Consider the following 24,626-nt stretch of genomic DNA (forward strand, 5'->3'; position numbering starts at 1 on the left):
TTGGTTCCAGGACCCTTTGTGGATACCATAATCTGTGGATGCTCAAGTCCCATTAGATACATCAGCATAGTAAAATGGATTCTCTTATATAAAATACTAATATCATGGCTTGCTTTTTGAATTGAAAAAAATACTTTCAAGCTGTGGATGGTTGAATCTATGGATGCAGAATCCATGGAAATGGAGGGCTGACTTTATTCTTTAAAATACCATAGGCATTTACAACTCTGTTTTAACATACTTTAGCAAACATACGATGGATAAAGGAGTGCACCAAGAAATTCTAGAAGAAAATCAGTATGTGCTTTGTAGTATGTGCAAAACCTTTGACTGCATAGCTCACAAATAGCCACAGAATGCTCTCAAAGAAATGGGAGTCTCAATACATTTGATAGTCCTGATGAGAAATCTGCACTTAGAACAAGAGATCACTGTATGAACAGAATATGGGAAAGCAGAATGGTTCCCAGTTGTCAAAGGAAGTCAGGCAAGGGTACATTCTGTTACCATATTTGTTCCACTTGTATGCAGAAAATATTATATGACAAGCAAGTTTGGACTCAGAAGAAGGAAGTGTGAAGACAGGAAGAAGGATCATCAATAATCTAAGCTATGCAGTTGACACCATACTACTAGCGGAAAACATCAGACTTAGAACAATTACTAAGGAAAGTTAAAGAAGAAAATGTGAAGGGGGTTTACTACTGAACATAAAGAAAACAAAAATAATAACTAGAGAGGATTTACATAAATTCAACCTAGATAATGAGGAAATTGAAATAGATTTCCCTTATCTTGGACCAAACATTGATCAGAATGGAAGTGAGAAGACTAAGAATGGGAGGGGAAGCTATGAAAGAACTGGGCAAGATCCCAAAGTGTAAAGATATATGACTGAATTCTCTCTGGAAGCCATGATGACAAAACTGAGACTGACATACTTTGGCCACATTATGAGAAGGCATGACTCAAAAGACAAAAAAAGCTAGGAAAGGTGGAAGGAAGCAGAAAGAGAGGAAGCCTGCATGCCAGATGGATAGATGCAATCAGGGAGGTCATGGGTCTAAACCTACAGGACCTGAGCAGAATGGTAGAAAATAGGGTGTCTTGGAGATGTCTCATTCAAAGGATCACCATGAGTCAAGTTAAGACTCGAAGGCAGTTAACAGCACAGTAAAACTATAACTTTTATGAAGATGCTAATTATAAAGCTGTGGATTGCAGAAATCCAGTCAGCATAGAGCTATCAATAGCTGCATGCTATCTCCAGGGCAGGAGACTGCATGACCAAATACCAGTTGATGGGAGAGAAATAGCAGAAGAGTGCTGTTTGTTGCTCCCATGTCCTGCTCATGGTCCTTATTCAGGCATCTGGTTAGTCTTGGTGAGATGCTGGGTGAGACAGGCCTTTGGACTTCTTATGTAAACTTTGTCTATCATAAAAGTACTCTTGGTTTGGCTAAAAAAAAAAACTGCACACACAAGTATATTATAGGGTTTTCTGAACTTCAGTGAACACTTTTAGAAGCTATAATGGACCTCAAGCAGATGGGGCAGAAGGAGTGGCCAGAGGCTGCTCACACCCCCGTCAGCACAGGGCTGTGGCAACCACATGCCCCCGGCCCTGATCCAGGCTGCTGCCACAGTTCCGTATGGGACACCAGCAAAGAGTGGACTCTACCTGTTCCTTTTGCAGCCAGCTTTTCCCAGCCGGGCATGCTGTCCATGCGGCTTCTGGCTGCTCTGGGGGCATGCAATGTCTAAACAACACACCCCCAGAGCAACCAGAAGCCGCACTTTACTGCCCATCTGTTTCAGGCCTTTGTCCATATATTGTCTGCCACTCTGCTGTACAGGAGGCATAACTGAAGTTAAATTGTGTATTTGTTCAGATCATAACAGACACTTACAACAGGAAAGGACCCAGTGTGGTGCAGTGGTTTTACTGTTGGGCTAGGAATTTGTGAAACCAAGGTTCAAATCCCTGTTCAGCCATGAAAACCCACTAGGTGACTTTGGACAAACTCTCTCAGCCTTAGAGGAAGACAATGGTAAACCTCGTCTGAATAAATCTTGCCAGGAAAATCCTAAGGGTTGCCATAAATCAGAGCTGACTTGAAGATACATAAGAATAACAACAGTAAAGAACTTTCTATACTGCTGTTGCACATAAGGGAGTATATCCAAATTACTTTAGTTAATGCAGTTTTTGTATACACTTGCTCTTTAACATCACTAACGTTTTTATTTATTCAAAACCAGAAGTAAACTATCAGTTCATGCTGTCTGTATGCAAGCCACAATCCAGTGGTCCTGGTAGGCTTCTCTCTCTTTTTTTATCCCATGAGCAAAAGAAAGGTGCCAGATTTACAAATGCCCAATTTCATTCAAAGCATTGAGTTTTATAAAATAGATCTAGCAGTGTCAGTGTGGGTCACACTAATAAAGGTTGCTGGAACCTCTAAATTCAGCTAGATTTACAGTGATTTCTTTTAAAATATAAGAGGTAGGTGGATAACTGATTTGAATTGTAGAAGGAATATGTAAATGGAGTGCTGAGAAATGTCCTCCACACATCCTTTCTACAGTTTACATATTGGCTCCCCAAATACTGAAATCAGTAGCAATCTGATTTTAGCATACTAATATGTTTCATTCATGTATATTTGGCTGTTTGGAATTTGCAGTAGTAACACAAAAATTGAAAAATTTAATCCAGTGTGTAGACATTTAGAGAACAAAGGGTCTTTTTATATATCTAGAAATATAATCTGTATGAAACCTGACTCGGGTCCAAGCTATTTCGCAGACTGCATCTCCCTCTATGAGCCAGCCCAGGTCCTGAGATCCTCTGGAGAGGCCCTTCTCTCAGTCCCATCCCCATCACAAGCATGGTTGGTAGGGACACGAGAGAGGGCCTTTTCTGTGGCTGCCTCAGGACTGTGGAACTCCTTGCCCAGGGAGGCCAGAATGCCTCCCTCCTTATTGGCCTTCCGCTGACAGGTTAAAACCTTCATATGCAGGCAGACTTTTAAAAATAGAATGCTCTAAAAGAACTGGCTTAGGGTGTTGTTTCATTTTAAGTGTTTAAAATTTTACCTTTATATGTATTTTTATTCTTTTAATAAGTAATCTATTTTAATTTTGTAAATTTAATTCTTTTTTAATATATCACTTTTCTATGTTTTAACTGTATTGTTCTTTTTAACATTGTGAGCTATTCTGGGTACCAGTTCTGGGAAAAGAGCAGGATAATAATAATAATAATAATAACAATAACAATAACAACAACACAGTGTTAATACTTCTGGATTCTGGATGCAAATCTTTCTGGATAAGGGAGAATTATTTCCAGTATATTGCTAACATTACAATTTTAGGACTTGTTTTGCAAGCTAAATAATGTATTCATTTTACAGCACGAGGAGTTGCTGGCTGCTGCTGTACAGTCACACAATCCACATAATGCCAATTGCAGACACAATAGGCACTGCAAACATTTTATTCCAGTGTTGCAAAATGGCTGCTACACCTGTGCTACTGTTTTGAGATTGGGGATGCGATACATTATTTCCTAAATGCATTGTTTAATTATGCATTATTTAATTATTAAATTAAGAGTCATAACTTTGATTTTTTTTTAAAAAATGGCACCCATAACTTTTTATTTTTTATTTTTCAGCTGATAGCACATTTGACAGTGGTCAGGGATCTACAGTGTATTCAGATTCCCAGAGCAGTCAGCAAAGTGTCATTTATTCCTCTATGCCTGAAGCAATACCTCCTGCTATTCAACGGGTTTATAGCCCACCTCTCAGTGAAAACCAAGCTTTGCCGCATGGTCTTCAGCAACTGGGACCCTACCAGCAGCCTTCAGTAGTAAGTGTAATAGCTATCCTAAAACATTTAATATTTCTGGGGCTTCTCATATAACCTTACTGGAAAATAAATAAATAAATATGTTCTTTTCATGACTCCAGGCTCTGCATTTGTACTTCTCCCCCTCCCCCATGCATGAATTCATGCCATAAAACATATGACTTCTACAGTGCATTCTTTCTTTTTACATAATGAATTATTTCATTTGTTGTGTTTTCTTGCCATCTATATAGCCACGTATTATTGTTCCTTCATTTGGTCAAGAACCTTTGAGGTCAGATATTTCTTCCAGCTGTGCTAAAGTCCAAACAGCTGTTCAGTACCTTTGTAGCTCTGTCCCAGGATTTAATACTTCACAGAGACGAAGAAGCACTTCTGTTGTAGAAGTTCCAAAATCTAACAACCAGTACCTAGAAAGGCATCCATACTTTCTCTCATGTTCCTTTTACAACAATTTTGGCCAAAAGAAATTAATGGGACTGACACAAGAAGAGGAATTACAAGCAGTTGAACATAAACCTTTCATTCTTTCCAATGACAAAGCTGGCACATGCCTTGTATGTGACTCCTCAGAGACCACTGGGACACAGTGCTTCTGTACTAACAAGTATTTGTTATCTATGATGCCAAGCAGTTCCTGTAGCTGTCGTCGCCATAGTGATTCAGCGGTAGCATTGACACCAAATGTGATGCCTTTTGCAGCAGAACTGCAGGGATCAAATCTAAAACCGTTGCAAGAAAAAGATGAATCAAGTGAATCACAGCTACTAGGATTACAGAAGTCTTCAAATTCTGCTGAACTGATGCTCATTAAACCTTCTTGTCATGAATGTTTGGCCCGTCTCCTTCATGCTGGAGCAGATCTGAACAAAACTGAATTATTAATGCCGCTCAAATGTGCCATACATAGTCCTTCTTTCCTCTCTGATAATCTAAAGACCAGCTGTATATCTCAAACGCTTCATGAAGAAAATAAGCCTGATGAGTCAACTTCAGACGTTACTTTATTAAGTGAATCTTTGCAGCACCTAATTAATCCACAATCCCACACTGCTCCTGTGGAAACATCATACGTCATGAGAAAAGCCCTGTGTTTAGAATTTATTTCCAAGACAGCCAATGTACCTGAACATATACAGTCCTGTCACAAACTTAGTCCAGATAAAACTTCATTGATACAGTATGGCAACTGGATTCAAGCTGGGCAAAGCCCTGTGAGCAGCATAGCTAATAAAAAATATGGCAGTAATGTGGTAGGTAGAAATTCTTGCTCCCTTCTCCACTTAGAAGTATGAACACCTCCAAGAATGATACTCAATGCATCCTTTTTGACCCGGAATGACTTCCATTCCTTTAGAAAACTCATACTTTCCCTGCTTTCCCCTTGTTTTCAAAATGCTTGTAATAAACCTAAACTGTACTTAGCATGGATGGTCCCATGTGTCACCTCACTGTCTTAATCCAGAAAGAGGAAAATGTGCCCAATATCAGTGTTTACAAGACTGCTAGAACAGCTGTTGCTGTTATTGAAGCAGTTTTTCATATAATACACAATTTTTCAGGTTTTATTTTACTGGTAACTTGTTGCTTCTTCAAATGAAACTACAGTGGTGCCTCGGGATACGAAATGATCGGGTTACGAAATTTCCGGGATACGAAAAAGTTGGATTGGCAAAAACTGTTTCGGGTTACGAAATATTTTTCGGGTTACGAAATTCATTTCGGCGCGAAATTCAAATGCTGCAAAGTGCAGCTATAGGCTTTCCAGTGCTAACGGAAAAGTGTTTCAGGTTACGAAATTTTCAGGTTACGAAAGGAATGGCGGAACGAATTAATTTCGTAACCCGAGGCACCACTGTATTCGGCTTTGCAGGAGGGTAACAAATTCAACATATAGGGTGCTATGATCCATTCCAATCTTTATTTCTAATTTGATCTCATTTGTAAGGAATGAACATGGCACTTGTGGTAGCTTATAAAGTAAAATATTATTTCATAAAAGAAGTATTTGCTTAACATTTAGTTGCTTGAACATTATTTTATTGCCCTAAAGCCAACTGCTAGTCCCAGCCACAGTAGAATCAATGAGCTTTACATAAGTGTTGACTTACCATCCAGCAGTTGATTAAGTAGATCTATTCTAGTACGGACTAACAATTAGATTTAGTCCACTAAATCATAGTTTGATTTTCCCCCTCTCTCTTTTCAGTGTATGGTATTATAAAAAGTTTAGTGACGCTTACTGGCTTATTAAAATAACAATCTTTGGATATCTGGGTGTGTCATTTGTCTTTCCTGTCCTCTAGGGTTCCTAGCTGCTCAGTCTAGACTACACAGTTTTTCCTGTAATTCCATAGAAAAGCCCCAACAAGATTATTTGGTAGTCTGTAGCTATATAAGATCATAGAATCATGGAATCAGAGAGTTGAAAGAGACCACAAGGACCATCCAGACCAATCCCCTGCCATACAAGAACTCACAATCAAAGCACCCACAAAAGATCTAAAACAAAGATGGGGGAAAGTGTGGTGCTGTAAATTTGCTGGGCTTCAGCATGTATGACAGCATAGTTGAACATAAGAGATGATGGGACCTGGGGTCTAATACCTGGAGGGGCCCAGTTTCCCCAGTCTGTTTTAGAAACCTTTTTTATTCCACAGCTTTTCATTCAGCATTCCACCATTTTCTGCTCATAATTTGCATAGTCTATGAATTGATAGAGAACAGCATTTTGCTGAAAGGCTTTCTAATGCTAATACATTAAAAAAATTAAATTAAAAATGTTTTTATATGTGGAGTCATTCATGTTTTCTATTCCTGGTGTATGTATTAGATCAATGTGTGCATGCTCTGAAATGGAGAAAAAGTTTATTACTAGGTTATGACTTGCCTTTCCCAAATTTTTAAATTACATTGCTACAGCTTTCCTTTCCATATGAACATATTCTATTTTTAATTATTGTTTTTTTTCATAATTGCGTAAGCTGTTCAGGTATTGCGCTCCACTGTGATAATTATGGCAATATATACTTTACTCAAACAACATGTGTCAGATAATCTTAATTTGAATTGCTATTATGCAAAGGGATCTTGTGAGACTTTTAAAACTAATTGGACAAAAGATGTTGTAGCATTAGCTTTCATAGACTGATTCTACTTTGTCAGATACATAGTGAACCTTTCTTCTTGAACAGCTACACAATTGCCGCTGGGGCTGTGATCTTCTGTTATCTTCACATTGCAGTCAATAATCCTAGCAAGATATAATTTTCTAAAGTAATCAGCATGTATTTTCTCTCACTGTCTTTCAGCCTGGACTTCCAGTGGTTCAGGCTCCTCCTGCTGTTGTTTCTCAACGACCACAACATTACCAAGAACCAGCAATCCCCTTCCCCGTGGTCCATCCCACCTCAGCTGCCCCTGTGCAGATGAGACCACCACAGCCTGTCTTAGCCAGCCAACAGGTGAGAACCTCTATTTTCCAGCATTAGGGAAATGCACTGAATAAATCTAGGGGATTTTTTAAAAGCTTGTATGTAATAGTGAATACAGTACACTGAAAGCTTTATTAGCAAATTTTCAAATGCAGTGCTTGAATTTAAATTTAAAACAACTATTAGGCATGTCCTGGTGCGTAACCTGTACTCGGGACAAGAAGCCACTGTTAAGACAGACTATATAGACACTGAATGGTTTCCAATCAGCAAGAAGGTCAAGCAAGGTTGCATTTTATCACCCTGTGCTGAATTTATTATTATTATTATTATTATTATTATTATTATTATTAAACTTTATTTCTATAGCGCTGTAATTATACACAGTGCTGTACAAAGTCGATAAAATTAGGAGTAAATAAAAGCCTGCCCAAGGCATACACTCTAAGATAATAACAATTAAATAGAGGAATAGATAAAATTACCATTTAGGAAAAAGAATGACAAATTAAAAACATCAAATATAAAAGCCGATCACATCACATCAAACATTATCAGACAGCCAGATGACAATCACAAATTCCCTGAGAACGCTTCCCTAAACAATATGGTTTTCAGCTCAGCCTTAAAGCTGGTTAGGGAAGTGATGAGCCGTGCATGCAGAGGAAGAAGGTTCCAGGAATGAGGGGCAGCAAGAGAGAAGGGACGGATCTGGGATGGGGCAGAGGAGATCCTGGGTTGAGAGAGGAGGCTTTGGCTACCAGAGTGGAGAGTGCAAGTAGGGATGTTGGGAGAGAGAAGATCAGTTAAATAAAGAGGGGCCAGCCCATGCAGGGCTTTAAAGGTGAGTAACAAAAGTTTGTACCTGATGCGGAAAGGAAAAGGGAGCCAGTGAAGGGAAGACAACAGAGGGGAGACATGATCATAACGGCGAGCGAGTGAAATAATGTGTGCAGCTGAATGCTGAACAGAAATTAATGGGTGGGGGTGAGAGAGAGGAAGCCCTGCCAGGAGGAGGTTACAGTAGTCTAGTCGTGAGACCACTAGGGCATGGACCAGTGTCTTTGCGGTAGAAGCTGAGAGATATGGACGGATTTTGGCAATATTATAGAGAAAAAAATCTACAGACTTTGGCTGTAGTCTGGGTCTGGGGGATGAATGACAAAGAGGAGTCAAAGATGAAACCGAGACTGCGGGCTTCCTGGACCGGCTGGATAGAGACATTATTGACAGAAATAGAAAAGGAGTAGTGAAGGGTGGGCTTAGGAGGGAAAACAAGAAGCTCTGTCTTGGACATATTGAGCTTCAGACGCCGATGGTGCATCCAGTGGGAGACAGCTGTTAAACAGGATGACACTTGCTGCTCTAGCTCTGGTGAAAGATTAGAGGTGGAAAGGTACAGCTGGGTATCATCGGCGTAAAGATGGTAGGAGAAACCAAAAGAACTGATAAGTTTGCCAAGGGAGAGTGTGTATAAAGAGAACAGAAGGGGGCCCAAAACAGAGCCCTGAGGAACTCCAACAGATAAGGGGACAGAAGACGAGTTCTGACCACCCGAGACCACTGAAAAAGATCTATCTGACAAGTAAGATGTGAACCAATCGAGAACAAGGCCCGAGAAACCAAGGTCAGAGAGTACGTCTATTAGGAGACAGTGGTCCATGGTATCAAAGGCCGCAGACAGATCAAGAAGGACAAGGATAGAGTAAGGGCCATTCGCCTTGGCCCACAAAAGATCATTCGAGATCTTAGTAAGGGCCGTCTCTGTGGAGTGTCGTGGGCAAAAACCAGACTGGAAGGGATCCAGAATGGAGTTGGTTTCAAGAAACTCAAGACAGCGTGAATAGACAACTCGTTCCAACACCTTAGAAAGAAAAGGAAGAAGAGAGATTGGACAATAGCTAGCCAAGGAAGAGGGGTTGAGAGAGGGTTTTTTCAGAATAGGGGAAACTAAGGCATGTTTGAAGACTGAGGGGAAGGAACCCAAAGAAAGAGAGAGATTAAAGATATAGAGGAGAGAGGGTAACAAGGAGGGGGCTATAGAGATTAGAAGACGGGAAGGAATTGGATCAAGAGAGCAGGTGGTGGGCTTTGATGAGTTCAGCAGCAAAGAGAGTTCTTCCAAAGAAACAGGAGAAAACACAGAGAGTTTATTAGTAGGAGGGGTGGGGAGATTAATGGTGGGAGCCAAATCATGAGGAGTTAACTCCGAACAAATGGTAGTGATCTTTGTAATGAAGTAATTGGCGAAGTCGGAGGGAGAAAATAATGGAGAGACGGAGGGAGGAGAGGGTTTTAACAGTGTGTTGAAACAGGAGAACAAGCGCTGCGGGCGCCTCTCGTTGGCGCAGATCAATGATTTGAAGTAGTCTTGTTTTGCCATCGACTTGTAAGCTGAATATATTGTACATAAAGCAGAATTAGATAAGGAAGAACAAGGTGTGAAAATTGGAGGAAGGAACATCACCGATTCAAGGTATGCAGTTGACACCATATTGCTAGATGAAAGTGACAAAGACTTGAGATGATCATTGAAGAAAATAAAGGAAGAAAGTAGAAAGGCAGGTTTTGAGTTGAACATTAAGAAAACAAAAATAATGACCACAGGTGATATACATAATTTTAAATTACAATGATAACATTGAAATAGTTTAAGATTTTCCATATCATGGCTCAATAGTTAATCAGAGCAGAGAATGCTATCAAGAAATGAGAAAAAGTCTAGGACTTGGAAGTTCATGGAGGAACTGGACAAGATCATGAATACTAAAGTCAGCATGGTCCATTGTTATAGTATTTCCCATTGTTATGTATGAAAGCTGGACAGTGAAAAAAAACCTGATAGAACGAATGTCAACTCAAATATGGGGCTGGAGAAGAGTTCTACTAAAAGGTTCTGCTAAAAAGAAATGAATGGGTCCTAGAGCAAATCAAATCTGAACTCTCCCTGGAAGAAAGATGACTAAATTGAGACGGCCATACTTTGGGTATATCATGAGAAGACATGATTCACTACAAAATACAATAATTCTTGGTAAGGTAGAAGGCAGCAGAAAGAGAGGAAGGCTGCACTCTAGATGGATAGATTCAATCAAGGAAGCCACAGGCTTGAGTCTACAAGACCTGAACAGGGCAGCTGGGAATAGGGAGACTTGGAAGTCTCTTAGGGTCATCATAAGTCAAAATTGACTTGATGGCAGCTAACAACAACAATAAATTAGGCATGTGTCAGTTCATCTGTGATATGTTAAATGAGTGAGAGAACTACAGTCCTCAGTTTTTCTGCAAAGATTAATTTGGTAACCATTTGGAAGAAAAATTCACTGATTCATCCGTTTCCGGGCCCAGTACAAGGTGTTGGTTATTACCTTTAAAGCTCTAAATGGCTTGGCTCCAACTTATCTTCGGGATCGCTTCCTTCCATATAATCCACCCTGAGCACTCAGGTCCTCTGGGAGGAATTTGCTGCAACTCATAAAAACTAGGTTGTCTGCTACCGCCCAGAGGACTTTTCAGCAACTGCTCCCAGATTATGGAATGGCCTGCCGGATGAGATCTGTCACATTACCACCTTAAACAGCTTCATAAAAGCTATTAAGACGGATCTCTTCTGGCAGGCATTTCCTGAATAGATACCCGGTCACCAACAAAGCCTAACCTGCTAACCAGCCATACCTGGCCAGACCCTGACTTTTGCTATTGTTATTACTGTTATTATTGTTAGGTTATTACTTGCTTATTTGTTTATTATTCTTAAATTATGTTTTAAATTGTAAACAGTTTAATTCTATTTTAAGGGGAGTGGGATTCTGGGATGTGGGAATGTATGTTTTAATGCTATAAGCCACCCTGGTTGTGTTCACAGAGGGGCAGGATAAAAATAACTTTTATTATTATATTATTATTATTCACTCAGAACATCATGCCACTGTCATTATGAAGTCTGGGGAAGTATCCAGCATTGCACTTGATCAAGTTCTTGGGATCCTTCTCAATTGTTGTAGCCTAATGATGTGGACAGCACACTTGAATCAGGGACATTCATCTTCTATCCTTCTTTTTTGCCCTGCCCAAATTCCTTTCACTATAGATTTACAGTGGTCAAGAAGGGAGGGAGACTATCCTGTCCAATGCCAGGTCATTGCTGTGAAGTGTGCCATTTACTTTATTACTTACCTAAGCATCTGAAACATTTTTAGCCTCATTCCTCAGATGAAAAATATATGTTTCAATTTATATATGCAAATGTATATGAATTAAAAAGAAGATAGTCACTGACCACAGGGCAGGCTTTAGGGAAGGAGTAATCAGTGGTGCCACAGGTCGTGATGACTCAAATCCCCATCTCTTTCCTTGATGGAATGACAACTTCCAGGGCTAGATAGGGAGGGGAAAATATGGCCTGGTTGATGTCATAATTCACCAATTGCCAAAGCCCCATCAGCACAAGAAATGAGATGAAGCACAAGGTGCTGGGCACACAGAACTGAATCTGTCACACAGGGACACACATACACTCCATCATATCTGGTGATGCAGTGGTTAAATGCTGATACTGCAGCCAGAAGGTTGTGAGTTCAAAGTTTCTGATTAGTAGTGTTTTCCTGTTACCTCCTTCAAATAGTGGTTACATCATTCTAAAGAAACCATGATATTAAGCCAAGTTTGTGTAATCTACCAAAACTAAGCATGATGCTATGTTTACTCATCCAGTGATTAATTTCCTTCCTTTGAATGTCTGGAGGAGCAAGGGAATGCACAAATAGGCCATAAACCTTTTTATATCTTGGCTTATTAAGCCAAAGTACAGTTGCCAAGGTTGAACTACTAAAGTGTGACTCATGTTGCATCTAGATTATTGTATTTCAAACATTGAAGGTGGTGTGTAGAGCAGGTGTTGTCCATACTAAATTATTATTATTATTATTATTATTATTATTATTATTATTATTCCTCCTCCTCCTCCTCCTCCTCCTCCTCCTCCTCCTCTTTTTAAAGTGTCCTGCCATCATCTTAGATTAGGACTGTTTTCCATGTTTATTTGCTCTGTGCTCAAATGATCATTCTGCTCACATCCATATTGAGCTATTAGATAGTTCTTGTGACAAATGAATAATGTTTCTATCTTTCTTTTTGTCCTGTGCATTTCTTTTCTCTTTACCAGCATTCCATCCCACCTCCATCACCTCTACCCCAAGTTATCGCCAGCCAGCCTATTTGCCCAGTGCAGCAGCCTGCACCTCAAATGCTACCCCAGTATCAAACTCCCACATCTCAGATGGCAGCTACCAGTACACCATTGGCACCTCTGCAAATTCCTCCTGTGCAGCCACTTCCATCTGTCCCTCCTGCCCAGGTAAATTGACCTCAGAGTTCAGTAAAGATCTTCATTCTGTTACAAATACTTTATGCTGATAGAACTTAATCTTTGCAATTATTGTATACCAATTTTCCATTTGTGACTTATTAAAACTCAGAAAATTCACTAATATTTTTGTTATTGTTTATTAGTACTGTGCATAAAATAAATAGATCAGTTCACAACAACTGAAGTGGATACATCACTGTCTGGAGGCTTATAGTTTAGATATTGTTCCAAAAGGGTAAAAGGGCAGAATATGCAAAGGATGTTCAGTTGGCCCTCCACATTTGTGGACCTGACATTTGCAAATTTGATTTATTCATGATTTTGATTAACATGTTCTTTCTAGTTCCTCCAGCACAACTCTGCCAGAAGTTGACCATAGAGACATACTGGAGGGCCAGCAGATCCCTAGAGAAAATACTTTTATAGGTATTTGTAGGTTCTCCTGTGCAATTCTGTGGTCAGCTTCTGCTGGAGGTTGGCCTTAGAGTTGCACTGGAGGACCTTGAGAGGTGTTCTCTCAGGTTAAAAAAAAGTTTTATTTGCGCTTTTTTCATTTTCATGGGGGTCCTGCACCCCTAACCCCCGCAAATGTGAAGGGCCTGCTGTAATTTATAAATAGCAAATGGTTGGAAGTTTCCTTTTTCTCTCTTTAAAACTGGGTGTGCGTGTACATAGTAAACAGAAAAATATTGAAGCAAAAATGTATGACTAATTATATTCATAGTTTCTTTGGAATGTAGGTTATTCATTTACTGAAATCCAATGTATTTAATAATAATAATAATAATAATAATAATAATAATATTTATTTATATACCGCCCTATGGCAAACCAATCCGGGCGGTTGACAACAGTAAAATATAAAATATAACAATTAAAAACACTTTATCCCTCCCCCCTTAAGACAATATTAAACAGTATAACATATTAAAAACACAACATCAAGCATAAAAACAGCAATTAAAACCCTGATATCCCTCTGTTGATCCTCGACCATCAATGAGATGGGGCCACGGGAGGAATGAGGGAATCAGGGAACCTGGGCTGGGATGGTTAGTCTGGAAAGGCCTGCCGGAAGAGATCCGTCTTGACCGCTTTTTTAAAGCTGTCTAATGATGTTATCTGACGGATCTCATTCGGCAGGTCGTTCCAGAGTTTGGGGGCAACAGCAGAGAACGCCCTCTGGGAGGTCACCGCAAGCCTAGATTTTAAAGGCTGCAGTAAGTTCTTCCCAGAGGACCAGAGAGCGCGGAGAGGATTGTACGGGAGGAGGCGGTCCCTGAGATAGCTTGGACCCAAGCCATTTAGGGCTTTAAAGGTGATAACCAACACCTTGTACTGGGCCCGGAAGCTGATAGGCAGCCAGTGGAGGGACCTCAAAACCGGAGTAATGTGGTCCCTCCTAGATGTTCCTGAGACAAGCCTGGCTACCATGTTTTGAACCAGCTGTAATTTCCAAGTCAAGCACAGGGGTAGCCCTATGTAGAGTGCATTACAGAAGTCAAGGCGTGAGGTTACCAGCGCATGCACAACCGTCTCGAGATCCCTTACTTCTAGAAAAGGGCGCAGCTGGCGTATTTTCCCCATTTTATTGAGTACATCTCTTTCCAAGATAAAAAAATACATTGGTCGCTTGGTATCACCTGAGGTTTGGTTCCAGGACCCCTTTGGTCCTGTTGTTTTCTAAACAACAGAATAGAGTATAAGGAACTCCTTCTTTGCCTCATAAAACTCACACTCAGTTCTAACTCACGGATCTGAGATCTGCGTCCTCGAATATCTGCAGAAGGGCAACCTTCGCTATTTCCAATAGTGTGCATACCTGGCGCACGCCCCATTGAAGCCTATGAAGCTTGAATATGTGCGTGGAGGGGTTTCAGAATGGATCCCCCGCAAAAACAGAGGGCCAACTGTACTTGGAGATTTTTCAGAAAAAAATTAGACCTAAACAACAGCCATTAGAAAATCTGTAAAAGCGTCCCTTATCTTTATATTCAGGTCCTTTTGGAGAAAGGCTGTGTATTCACATTACCATTCAAGGTTAGGCTGAGAGGTTCCAGTAGGAAAAAAAATCCAATTGTTTAACATCCATAGGGATAACTATTTGCATAGGTAGTTATGTAAGCAGTAGATCTCAAAAACATGAATGCCAGAGGTTTCAGACAGCATTTTTCATTTAATGACATCTTTAGTAATTACTTGTTTTCCCCATACCTGAGTATAATTTCATGTACATGGCAATTGCATCACTAGGTTTAGTGTCACCCAATGCAGTAACTCATGGTGTCACCCCCTCCACTGACTTCTTCCTATATCACAATATACAGAATCCTTAATAATGTTCTTGGTATTAATGTTACTCATACATTGTAATTTCTATATATCACTGAATCAAATGCCAATAGTTGTGAAATAAACAACTAGCAAAATTAAAATTGTACCTTTAAATTACAACATTGTACACACAGAATAAATGTGTTTACATATGTGTAGTTTCATGTGGTCCAAGTAAAAATTTGGTAAAATGTGCTGTTTTTAAAGAAAATTTTACAAAAGAATTTTTAAAAATTATAAATTAAAAATATTTTTTGTTTAAGAATTGAAATTTTATTTTATTTTTTTAAAAATCTGGGGCATCACTTTTGTCCTTTACTGAGCCTCAACCCACTCACAACATCTCCAAAAGCAGTTTGAGGTGCAGTGGTGTCACCACCAACCTTTTAGTGTGTCACCTGGTGCGGTATGCACCCCCCCCACACACACACACACTTCCCACACACCTAATGGTACATGGTATGTGTGTGTCTTCAAGACACCTGTCAGTTTATAGCAACATCATGAATTTTCATAAGGTTTTCCAAGGCATGGAATATTCAGAAGTTGTTTTACTAGTTCATTCCTCTGAAATATAGTCTAAAGAGCCTGGTATTCATTGGTGGTTTCCCAAGCAAGTACTAACCAGAGCTGATCATGCTTAGCTTCCAAGATCAGAAGTCAAGCCTCTTTGAGACCTGATTTTAGGAAATAAAGATGACGATGGATCATCACCATCACCAGCAACAACTAAAAACTTCAGTATATGCACATTCATGGGTGGGGGACATAGTTTGATGGCAGGCATAAGTTGAAAGCTGAGGTTACTAGCTTTAAGAACACAGACAATGGAAGATAATAGATTTTATACTCTTCAAGATCCCTCCCCATGAGCACTGCGAGTGGAGGGTTCTGGTGTGCTTCTTGGCTTAGATTGGAAACTAGAACTATCAATGAGCTAAATCCAGATTGCCTTCTGTACTCCCCTCTCTTTGTCCTGGTGTTTCCCTTCTATGGTGTTGTTTTGAAATGTGTTTCAGACACATTGTCTAGCTTTTGTTTACTGTAGTTGGATGTCTGGACCACTAGATCACTTGGGACCTGTCAATCTTACCTTGCCCTCCTCTCCATTGGTGTAAATCAGCTCAATTCAGTTCATGATTTGGCTGAGTTGTTTGCATAGATCTAGTTAAAAAGTAAATATCCATCCCAAAGAGATGATTAAAAGAGAGATAGTGAGAACAGGAGTTAGCAACAAGGTTTTAGCATATCTGAAGAGATGGTATTGTTTATTTTCCCTTTTCTGCATTAGCTTTTAATTTGCCTGAACTATTGTATTGCAAGCTGTCACAGGACCAATGAATTCTAGTTAATAGTGATACCTTTGCATTTTATTTTTCTGCATGATAGGCAAATTATGACACACACACCCTTTTTTTCTTTTTTCTTTTTCTTTTTTTGAGCTCTAGCTATTTTCATTTCATTTCTCTAGTTGTTTTCTTAGTTTAGTACGTCGAGTTTCACTTCGCCTACTAAGAGAAGATTTTTTTCATTCTAGTAGTAGAAAAGTTCTATCTGAACTATCCTGCAGGAAAGAAAGTACCTGTGCCAAAACAGGGCTGGGGTGAATGCTGGTAGCTGCATGAAGAAAACAACCAATGTTTGTTGAGGACAAGGTCTTGCACATCACTTTATGTTTATGTTGCTTATTACCTATATTAACACTGAAAGCATATGAATCCCTAAGCAAGCAAGTCTTTTTGAATTAAATGAAACATACTCCCAGGTAAATGTGTATAAAATTCCAATGTCAGGTTCACAATCTCCAACATTTGATAGCTCAAAACTAAGACATATGTGGCTAAGCAACATCAGAGTATGATCAAGATTGCAACAGGTATTAATGAAGAAAAACACACAAGCTCAGAGAGATTGCCACAGTTTGTGTTTGCCCAAATCTACTGGAAAGGGCAAGATTTCACTCTTCCTATCCTCTTTCCCTACTGAGTTAATGGATCACAACCAACCTCTGCACCTTAAACTCAGTTTGCAGCAAACTGAAGTAAGCTGAGGCCAAAGAGGGAAAGTGGGTGGAGGAGACAGAAAGCAGGATATTTTAAAAGCAACTCAAAATGTGGGACGATGGATGGTTAAACAGGATGTCCCTTCTGAAGCAAGACACTTGGAGAATATACAGTCTACATATTAACAGATGATAGTGTCCTAAGTTTCATTCAAATGCATTTTCCTCTTACATATTAATAAATTCTGTTCTAAAAGTGACCCACTAACTATGCTTTATAAAGGAGAAAGTAGATACTTATTTTTTAAGCATTTTGTCAGCTTTTTCTTCCAGCCATGTCCGGGGCGTAGCATTTAGATGACGCATACCCCAAGTGTGGCTAGAAACTGTGCCAAGGCCACATCTTTTACAAAGAACCGAGCCAAAAAGTAGTGGTAAAATACTGCCCCTTTTGCTGGCCTGGTTCAAAACCATGGCAGCAGCCAGGATCAGGGCCAGGCACATTCGATTGTTGCAGCCCTGGCGCAGATCGTGATGTAGCAGCCGCAGCCTGATTTATCAGGCCTATCTGTTTTAAGGTCTCAAAGGTGCTACACAGTGTTTACCAAACTTTGATCCTCCTGGCATTTTGGACTTCAACTCCCAGAAGCCCTAGCTAGTTTGGCCAACAATCAAAAATTCTGGGAGCTGAAGTCCAAAACATCTGGAGGACCAAAGGTTTGGAAAACCCTTTGCCTACTGATCCAGATGAATACAGCTAATTTTGAATTCCAACAATGAAGCAATCTACCTGTACTGGTATGTTTAAATAAAGTACTAGCAATTAAAATTCAGGTGTTAGCAGGACTGGTAGCAGCAAACCACTCACCATTATTTGTTAACTCAAATTTCAATAAAAATGAGATCCAGAAAAAGGAAGAATGCAGAGCACAACAACAGGAACAAACCATTCAGGCAAATATGTTTCAAAGCGCCTTTACAATCCAGTCCTTTAGCGATATACATGGATTAAATTATATTTGTTTTTCTTGAACAATTCAGTTTAAATGTTGGACTAAACACCAGTATTTTTTTAAAAAAATACTTAATAGCTGGTAGCAATCACAAAACAGGAGACAATATAACAGTAAGAATAACAGTGTGAACAGCCTGAACCAGAAAAATAACAAGAAAAACGTATTTTTAAAAAACCCACTGTTATCCCCCCCTTTCTCAAGTCCTATTAGCCCCAAATTAGGGGGTAGCATATATAAAAAACAATGTTTTTCAAAATAAAATTGTCCAATTCTTTTTTATCTTCTTTTTGGTTTTCTTTCTGATGTCTTCTCTGTTTTAGATTATTCATCTTTATAACTTTGTAACTTCTCGGTACTTGCAGTGGTACATTTTGGATTTTTCACAGATGAGTTGTTTATATCTTAATTTCCTGTGTTGTCACCTCACTAAATTCTCCTCTTAGCAACTGAGTCCTCTCCTGAGATCTCAGGATAGTTCATGTTGCTCACTGGTGCTGCTCACTTTCAGAGATATATTGCTTAACTGCAAGTGATTGGCTGTTGAGAAATAAAATAATGAAAGATGCTGTGAAGGAAGATGGAAACTGAGCTGGCAGTAACAAGATAGAGAATGCAGCAAGGGCTTCGACAAGCTGAATGTCTATTGTAGAGCCTGAAGCATTCAACAGGGAAGTTTGTGTAGGATTAGAAAAACCTTATTGTCTAAAAGCAACCATAAGTGATAAGATAAGAGGAAATATGCAATTTTTGCATGGTTATATAGGATATAGCCTTATTCCATAGGGGGATCATGTCTTTATTGAGTAATCCAAGAAGAATGCAAGATTTTTTAAAAGAGCTGTTAAAACAAATTATATCCCAGAATTTGCTTCATAACGAATGTATGCATTAAATGAGACTATGAGTTTCCAAAAAGTCAAGTTGTTTAATGCTGAGAATTCCTATGCACGCCAATTTGCATGTCTGTAATAAGTGTGATTGCCTTCCACAGTACCACAGAAGCTACCTTGTGGTGCAGAAGTATTTGCATTAAATGAAGGTTTTCTGAAAATTCTTTAATTCTGGATTGTTAGAAATATCTGTCTGCCTTTCCCCACACCCATCATCTCCAAACTGAAACTGCATCTACACTGCACAATTAATGCAGTTTGACACCTCTTTACCTGCCATGGTTCAATGCTATGGAAATTTGGGATTTGTAGTTTTGAGAGCTATTTAGCCTTCCCTGTAAAGAGAGCTCTGGGGGCCTGCCAAACTATGGCCCAGTACAGATGGGCCTTTTAGCATGTAAGGGATACGTGCTAGGGTTGCCTCGGGGCATTGCTTACAGACGCCCTGCAACCCTAGCACGTATTCCATACGTCAAAATGGCAGCGCCCTGTACAGATGGGCACTGCCATTTTGATGCAGTAAACGCTTAGCATCCTCACGTCGCGACACCATTGTAACGTTGTGAGTGCACCACTGGTGCACTGTGATGCAAGGAAGCCGTGCGGTTTGTCCGCTGCAGCTTCCTCGCACAGCAAAACAAGGCACGGGCAGACCGCCCTTTTTGGGCAGTCTGTACCCCGCCTATAAATGCCAAGATTACACAGCATTTAGCCATGTCAGTTAATGGGGTATCAAACTTCATTAATACTGCATTGTAGATGCAGTCTGAGTACAGGTACTCTGTCATTTGATTATTATTATTAGCTTTATTTATAAAGCGCCGTAAATCTACACGGCGCTGTACAAAACCAAGTAAAATCAAGAATATAAAAGCCTGCCTATGGCGTACAGTCTAAAAGTTAAAGCAACAAATTAAAAACATCATATAAAATAAGTTAAAACAGCAATATCCACTATTGAGTCAAGCATCTGAACAACCAGGACACAATCACAGACTCCCTGGGAACACTTCCCTAAACAATATGGTCTTTAACTCGGTTTGAAGCTGATTAGAGATGTGTTGAGTCATGGTTGTAAGGGAAGGAGGTTTCAGGAGTGAGGGGCGGCAAGCGAGAATGGACGAATCTGGGAAGGGGCAGTGGAAATCCTGGGCTGGGACAGGAGACCTTGGCTACCAGAACAGAGGGAACGAGTGGGGATGTAGGGAGAAAGTAGTTCGGAGAGATAGGGAGGGGCCAGCCCATGGAGGGCTTTAAAGGTGAGCAGGAGAAGCTTGTACTGAATGCAGAAGGGAAAGGGGAGCCAGTGAAGGGATGACAACAGAGGGGAGACATGGTCATACTGGTGAGCGAGTGAGATAATACGAGCAGCTGAGTGCTGAACAGAAATCAATGGGTGGAGGTGAGAGAGAGGAAGCCCTGCCCAGAGAAGATTGTAGTAGTCGAGTCGAGAGACCACTAGGGCATGGTCCAAAGTTTTTGAGAACTTAAAGCACCATACACTTTCTGTGAATGGTTCTAGTATGCTCTCATTCCACATTTAAAAAAATATAGAAATGTACACTTTATAGACCTGGTACCAATGTTGTGTGAAATATCATCCCTACTTCCAGTCTGAGTAACACTGATCAATTTGTGGGAAACACTTAGCTGCATGTAGTTTTTGTTTGCTTGTTTTAAAAAATAGTGTTGGCTTGACTTAGCAGCAATTTGCAACCACAGCACTTTCAATGTAGACAAAATGCTTGTTTTCTTTCACTTCAGTTAAAAGAGTAACACTGGCTAGGCATATAAATTCCGATGATGTTAATGAGAAGCCCATGCATCAGGATGAGTTTCTGTAATGTATGTATAAACATCTATTTACGTCTGTAACACAGATACATACCAAGAGTGGCTATTGACAGACAACTGCATGAGGAGTACATTTCCTTTCTCATCGTTTTGGGCTGCTCTAATTGATAGGCAACTGCTTTGAAGTCTTGTTCTGTGTTTGTTCTAGAACAATGTCACTTGCTGTTCCTATAGACTCATGAAAATGGGTGGCGGTCACTATTCAGTATAATTGTATTAGAAAGGTAAATGGATTAACTTAGTACCATCCGGGAACACTCTTGCAATTCATGTAATATTATATTTTTTTTCAGATTCCTCAATTTCCTGTCATTCCTGCAGTTACTCCTCTGGCAGGACTTGACAGCCATCCTCCAAACCTGTCTGACATACCTGCTGCAAATGTGCCCCCTATACCTCCTCCTTCTCAGTATTTTCCTCCAGCTGTGATCTTACCAAGCCTCCCTGTGAACCCTGCTCTGCCACTGACATCAACTTCCCCTGCCCTACCCATGCAAGCAGTCAACCTTCCTCATACTACTGTGGCTTCCTTGGTCTTACCCTGCCAAACAATTGTGCCAAATATGTCGGCTGCTCCAATACCATTACTTGCTGTGGCTCCATCGGGAGTGCCAGCTTTGCCAACACATCATGCGGTAGCGCAGCTCTCCCAGCAGCAAATGTACCAGGCTACCCTCCAGCAGATAATTCAGAATGAAGTTCTTTCCTCTCCCCATCACACTCAGAACATGCAAGCAGTTTCACAACAGCAGCAGCAGCAGCAGCAGCAGCTGCCTCCACTTCCACAGTCACTTCAACCAAGCATAATTCATTCTTCAGAACAGACTATGTCTGCATCTGGGGCTGGTAACCAGGTAATCTGTTTGACAATGGGTTTTCTTGGCACTAGAACATAGGAGTATTGCTCCAAATCATGGTTCTCTAGTTTGTTCTTTTATCAAACAAACAAACTATCAAACAAATTGAGGGATATTTTTCTCCTTGTTTTAATTAAAAATATTTCCCCAGAGAGTTACAAAAGTAAGGTTGTTATTAAAAGTCATAGGACAGAGTGAATAGAATAATTGCAGGTGAATTTAGTATAGTCACAGAATGAAAGTATATATAAGCATATATGTAAAGTACCTTAACTACTAACTCATAGCCCAGAAACAGTTTGACAAGTTACTGTTTTGGACCGTGACTCCAGAACAGCTAATGGCTAATGGCAGGAGGGTTCTGAGAGTTTTCATTCAAAATGATAACATTCTCATGGTTTGTTTGGGAGAGCCATTTCCTTCCTACAATGAAGAAAGACTTGCATTTGTAATTGATAGCACAATTGCAATAGATTAGAATAAAGTGCAATAATACAAATACAATTCAAGATAGATAGGTTGATGATATATAGTATAGTGGCTTCCAGTATGTTATTGCACACAGAGGAATATCAAGATAATTCTTCAACATTAAAACATACTACCTGTGTGTAAATACTCCCTGTGGAATAAATCTTCTTGAACTGAGGAGGTTTATTTCTGAGTAGATATGGATAGTATTATCCTGTTAGTGTATGCTTGCAACACAGACTTGTCTTTAAACAAGAGGAAACAATAATTTCAGAAATACTTTTTGAGGATATTTATATAAGAAATATCTTCATTGTTACAGCTGCAGATTTTTTAGGATGGGTGGGAAAAAACATGAGATATTCAATAAATGTCAGTATTTGTAAAATGAAGATGAATAAGAATTCCTAATCTTAAAAAATATTATTACATATAGAGATACTGTATACAGAGAAAAGCTAAGTAAGTAATGAGTACTGTATAAGTTGAGCATTAAGGGGTTTATATCAAATATGAAAGCTGTTTATGAATGGCTTACTAAGAATTTATTTTGTTTAATAAGAAACCATTGCATTTTATGTCATCCATCCACCTTCTTAAAATCCATAACATTCCATTTCAATCTGTTCTTCTGTACTTTCAGCTTTACTGTATCTAAATTTCTGTCTTTGGCCATATATTTGGTACATCAATATTGTTTGTGAAGAATGTATATGCATCTGAATACCAGGCAGCCTCCATTGTACCAATGGTGATATCCCCATTGGTTTCCACAGTAGTTGTTCCATGTCCTGTAGCTCTCTAAGCATGTCACATATATTATACTGATAAAGCTGTATCAGTTTTGACTCAGATTCATGACTTATCAAAAAATACTTGTGGTACATTATAAGCAGCCTTGACCAGAAAGTATTTAAAAACATTTATTGGCCTTTGCCAGGGGAGGATGGAGAGAAAAGGGGCATCACAGCATGCCTCTGTTCCAATTATGGCTGTTACTAGTTTCTCTTTTCATATCTAAATTTTTTTTGCTTTATTTTTGCATTATTAAACTTATTAAACTTATTCTAATGCTTTAAATGGATCAAAAATATTTGATCTTCCTCATCTTTCCACAGTATATGGAAATAGAAAAACAGCTGGACTTTCCTGCTGACACAATCCTCACAAGGAAGTTTTTATTTTCACCCAATTGTATTGTGTTATTAAGCATTAATTAATTAATTATTTTATAAATTATTTTAAAATTATTTTTTGCAAAGAATGCAACCTATTTTTGTCATAGCTGAGATGCAATGTATGCACACAGTGAGAGAGAGAGCATTGTAAAACACATACAAACATTCATTATATGGCAGTTTATTAGTACTAAAAGTGTTTTTTTCTTTGTCTTCTGTGCTTTCCCTTGCTGCTGCTGTCTCCTCTGTCTGTCTGTCTGTCTGTCTGTGTGTCTTCTGTATCCCATCCCTGATTCAGTTTCCCCTTCAGGTAAAGCTTGATTCTGTAATTTTGGTTTCATACACCAAGGGGGAAACCTGCATAATGATGTGCCCATGCTTTGTGCTGTTTCAGAAAACATCCTTTTATCCTTTTAATAGATATGTAATCATAGGTTGTTTGATGCACACATCTGAAAAGGATTTGCAGTACAATCTCGGTGCTTCCTCTTAAAGCACAAAGATGTTTGTGGTTGGTTATGTAACTGCGTAGCTTTCAATTGTATGTAGCCTTCATGCCTTATTTTCATGGCAAAGTAAATGAAATCAATTCAAATCACCCTCCTCGTATTTACAAAATTGCCAACAATAGAACTATGTCTTGCAACTTCAAGAATTTGTTTTGGTTTCAAGCTACACTTGTTCATCAAGTGTTCCACAGCTGGTCACCAATACATGTTCTGCTAACATTGTTCATGTAGCATTGGGTCTCTGTCCTGATCATACATTTGAAGTAGTCTTCAGGTGGATAGCACTTTATAGAAAAGCCTGAATCCACAGTGTAAGCAATGAATGAATGTATGATATCTACCTTTCTTACATTGTTTGTTTAAAAAAATCTCATATCCAACTTGTCAACCCTGTTCACAGAAATAATCAGTGGAAGTGTGATAATTTGAAATGCAACTACTTTTAGCCCCTTTTTTAGGATAACCAGGTATCACTGTTGTAATCGTCTCCTTATTTTGGCAAAAACAAGTCTCTGTAGCAAAGGGTAAGAAACATTTTACCAGATATGAGGTTTATGTAAGTGGAAAATATAGATCTCCATTATGGATAACTGGTATGCACAAATTTGCTATATATGTCTTGTGATTTACACCACAGCATTAACTAGCTTTTTACAGTGGTGTGGAAATGTTTAGACACCAGAATTGAATTGTTCCACATGAGCAGCTGGCTGTGGTGAGCAGTTTCCACTTGGGTTGCATTTCATCACCTATGGCATCATTGTTTGTGTTAATGGCCCTTCCTTCCTTCCTTCCTTCCTTCCTTCCTTCCTTCCTTCCTTCCTTCCTTCCTTC

At 39.4% G+C, this 24,626-nt stretch overlaps 1 protein-coding gene across 5 annotated transcripts in view; it reads left to right on the forward strand.

Moving 5' to 3' along the window:
• WNK2 (WNK lysine deficient protein kinase 2) overlaps positions 1-24,626 on the forward strand; it is a 143,771-nt gene that overhangs the window by 54,693 nt on the left and 64,452 nt on the right. For all 5 annotated transcript variants that reach the window (XR_006102104.1, XM_042451144.1, XM_042451146.1 and 2 more), the window contains exons 9-12: positions 3,683-3,879; positions 7,191-7,343; positions 12,478-12,669; positions 21,071-21,631. Coding sequence is in view for 4 of the 5 variants with exons in the window: in XM_042451144.1 (XP_042307078.1) it covers positions 3,683-3,879; positions 7,191-7,343; positions 12,478-12,669; positions 21,071-21,631 (1,103 nt within the window). In the remaining variant the exon portion in view is untranslated. The remainder of the gene's footprint in view (positions 1-3,682; positions 3,880-7,190; positions 7,344-12,477; positions 12,670-21,070; positions 21,632-24,626) is intronic.

Source organism: Sceloporus undulatus, chromosome 2, assembly GCF_019175285.1.
Source record: "Sceloporus undulatus isolate JIND9_A2432 ecotype Alabama chromosome 2, SceUnd_v1.1, whole genome shotgun sequence".
Lineage (NCBI taxonomy): Eukaryota > Metazoa > Chordata > Lepidosauria > Squamata > Phrynosomatidae > Sceloporus > Sceloporus undulatus.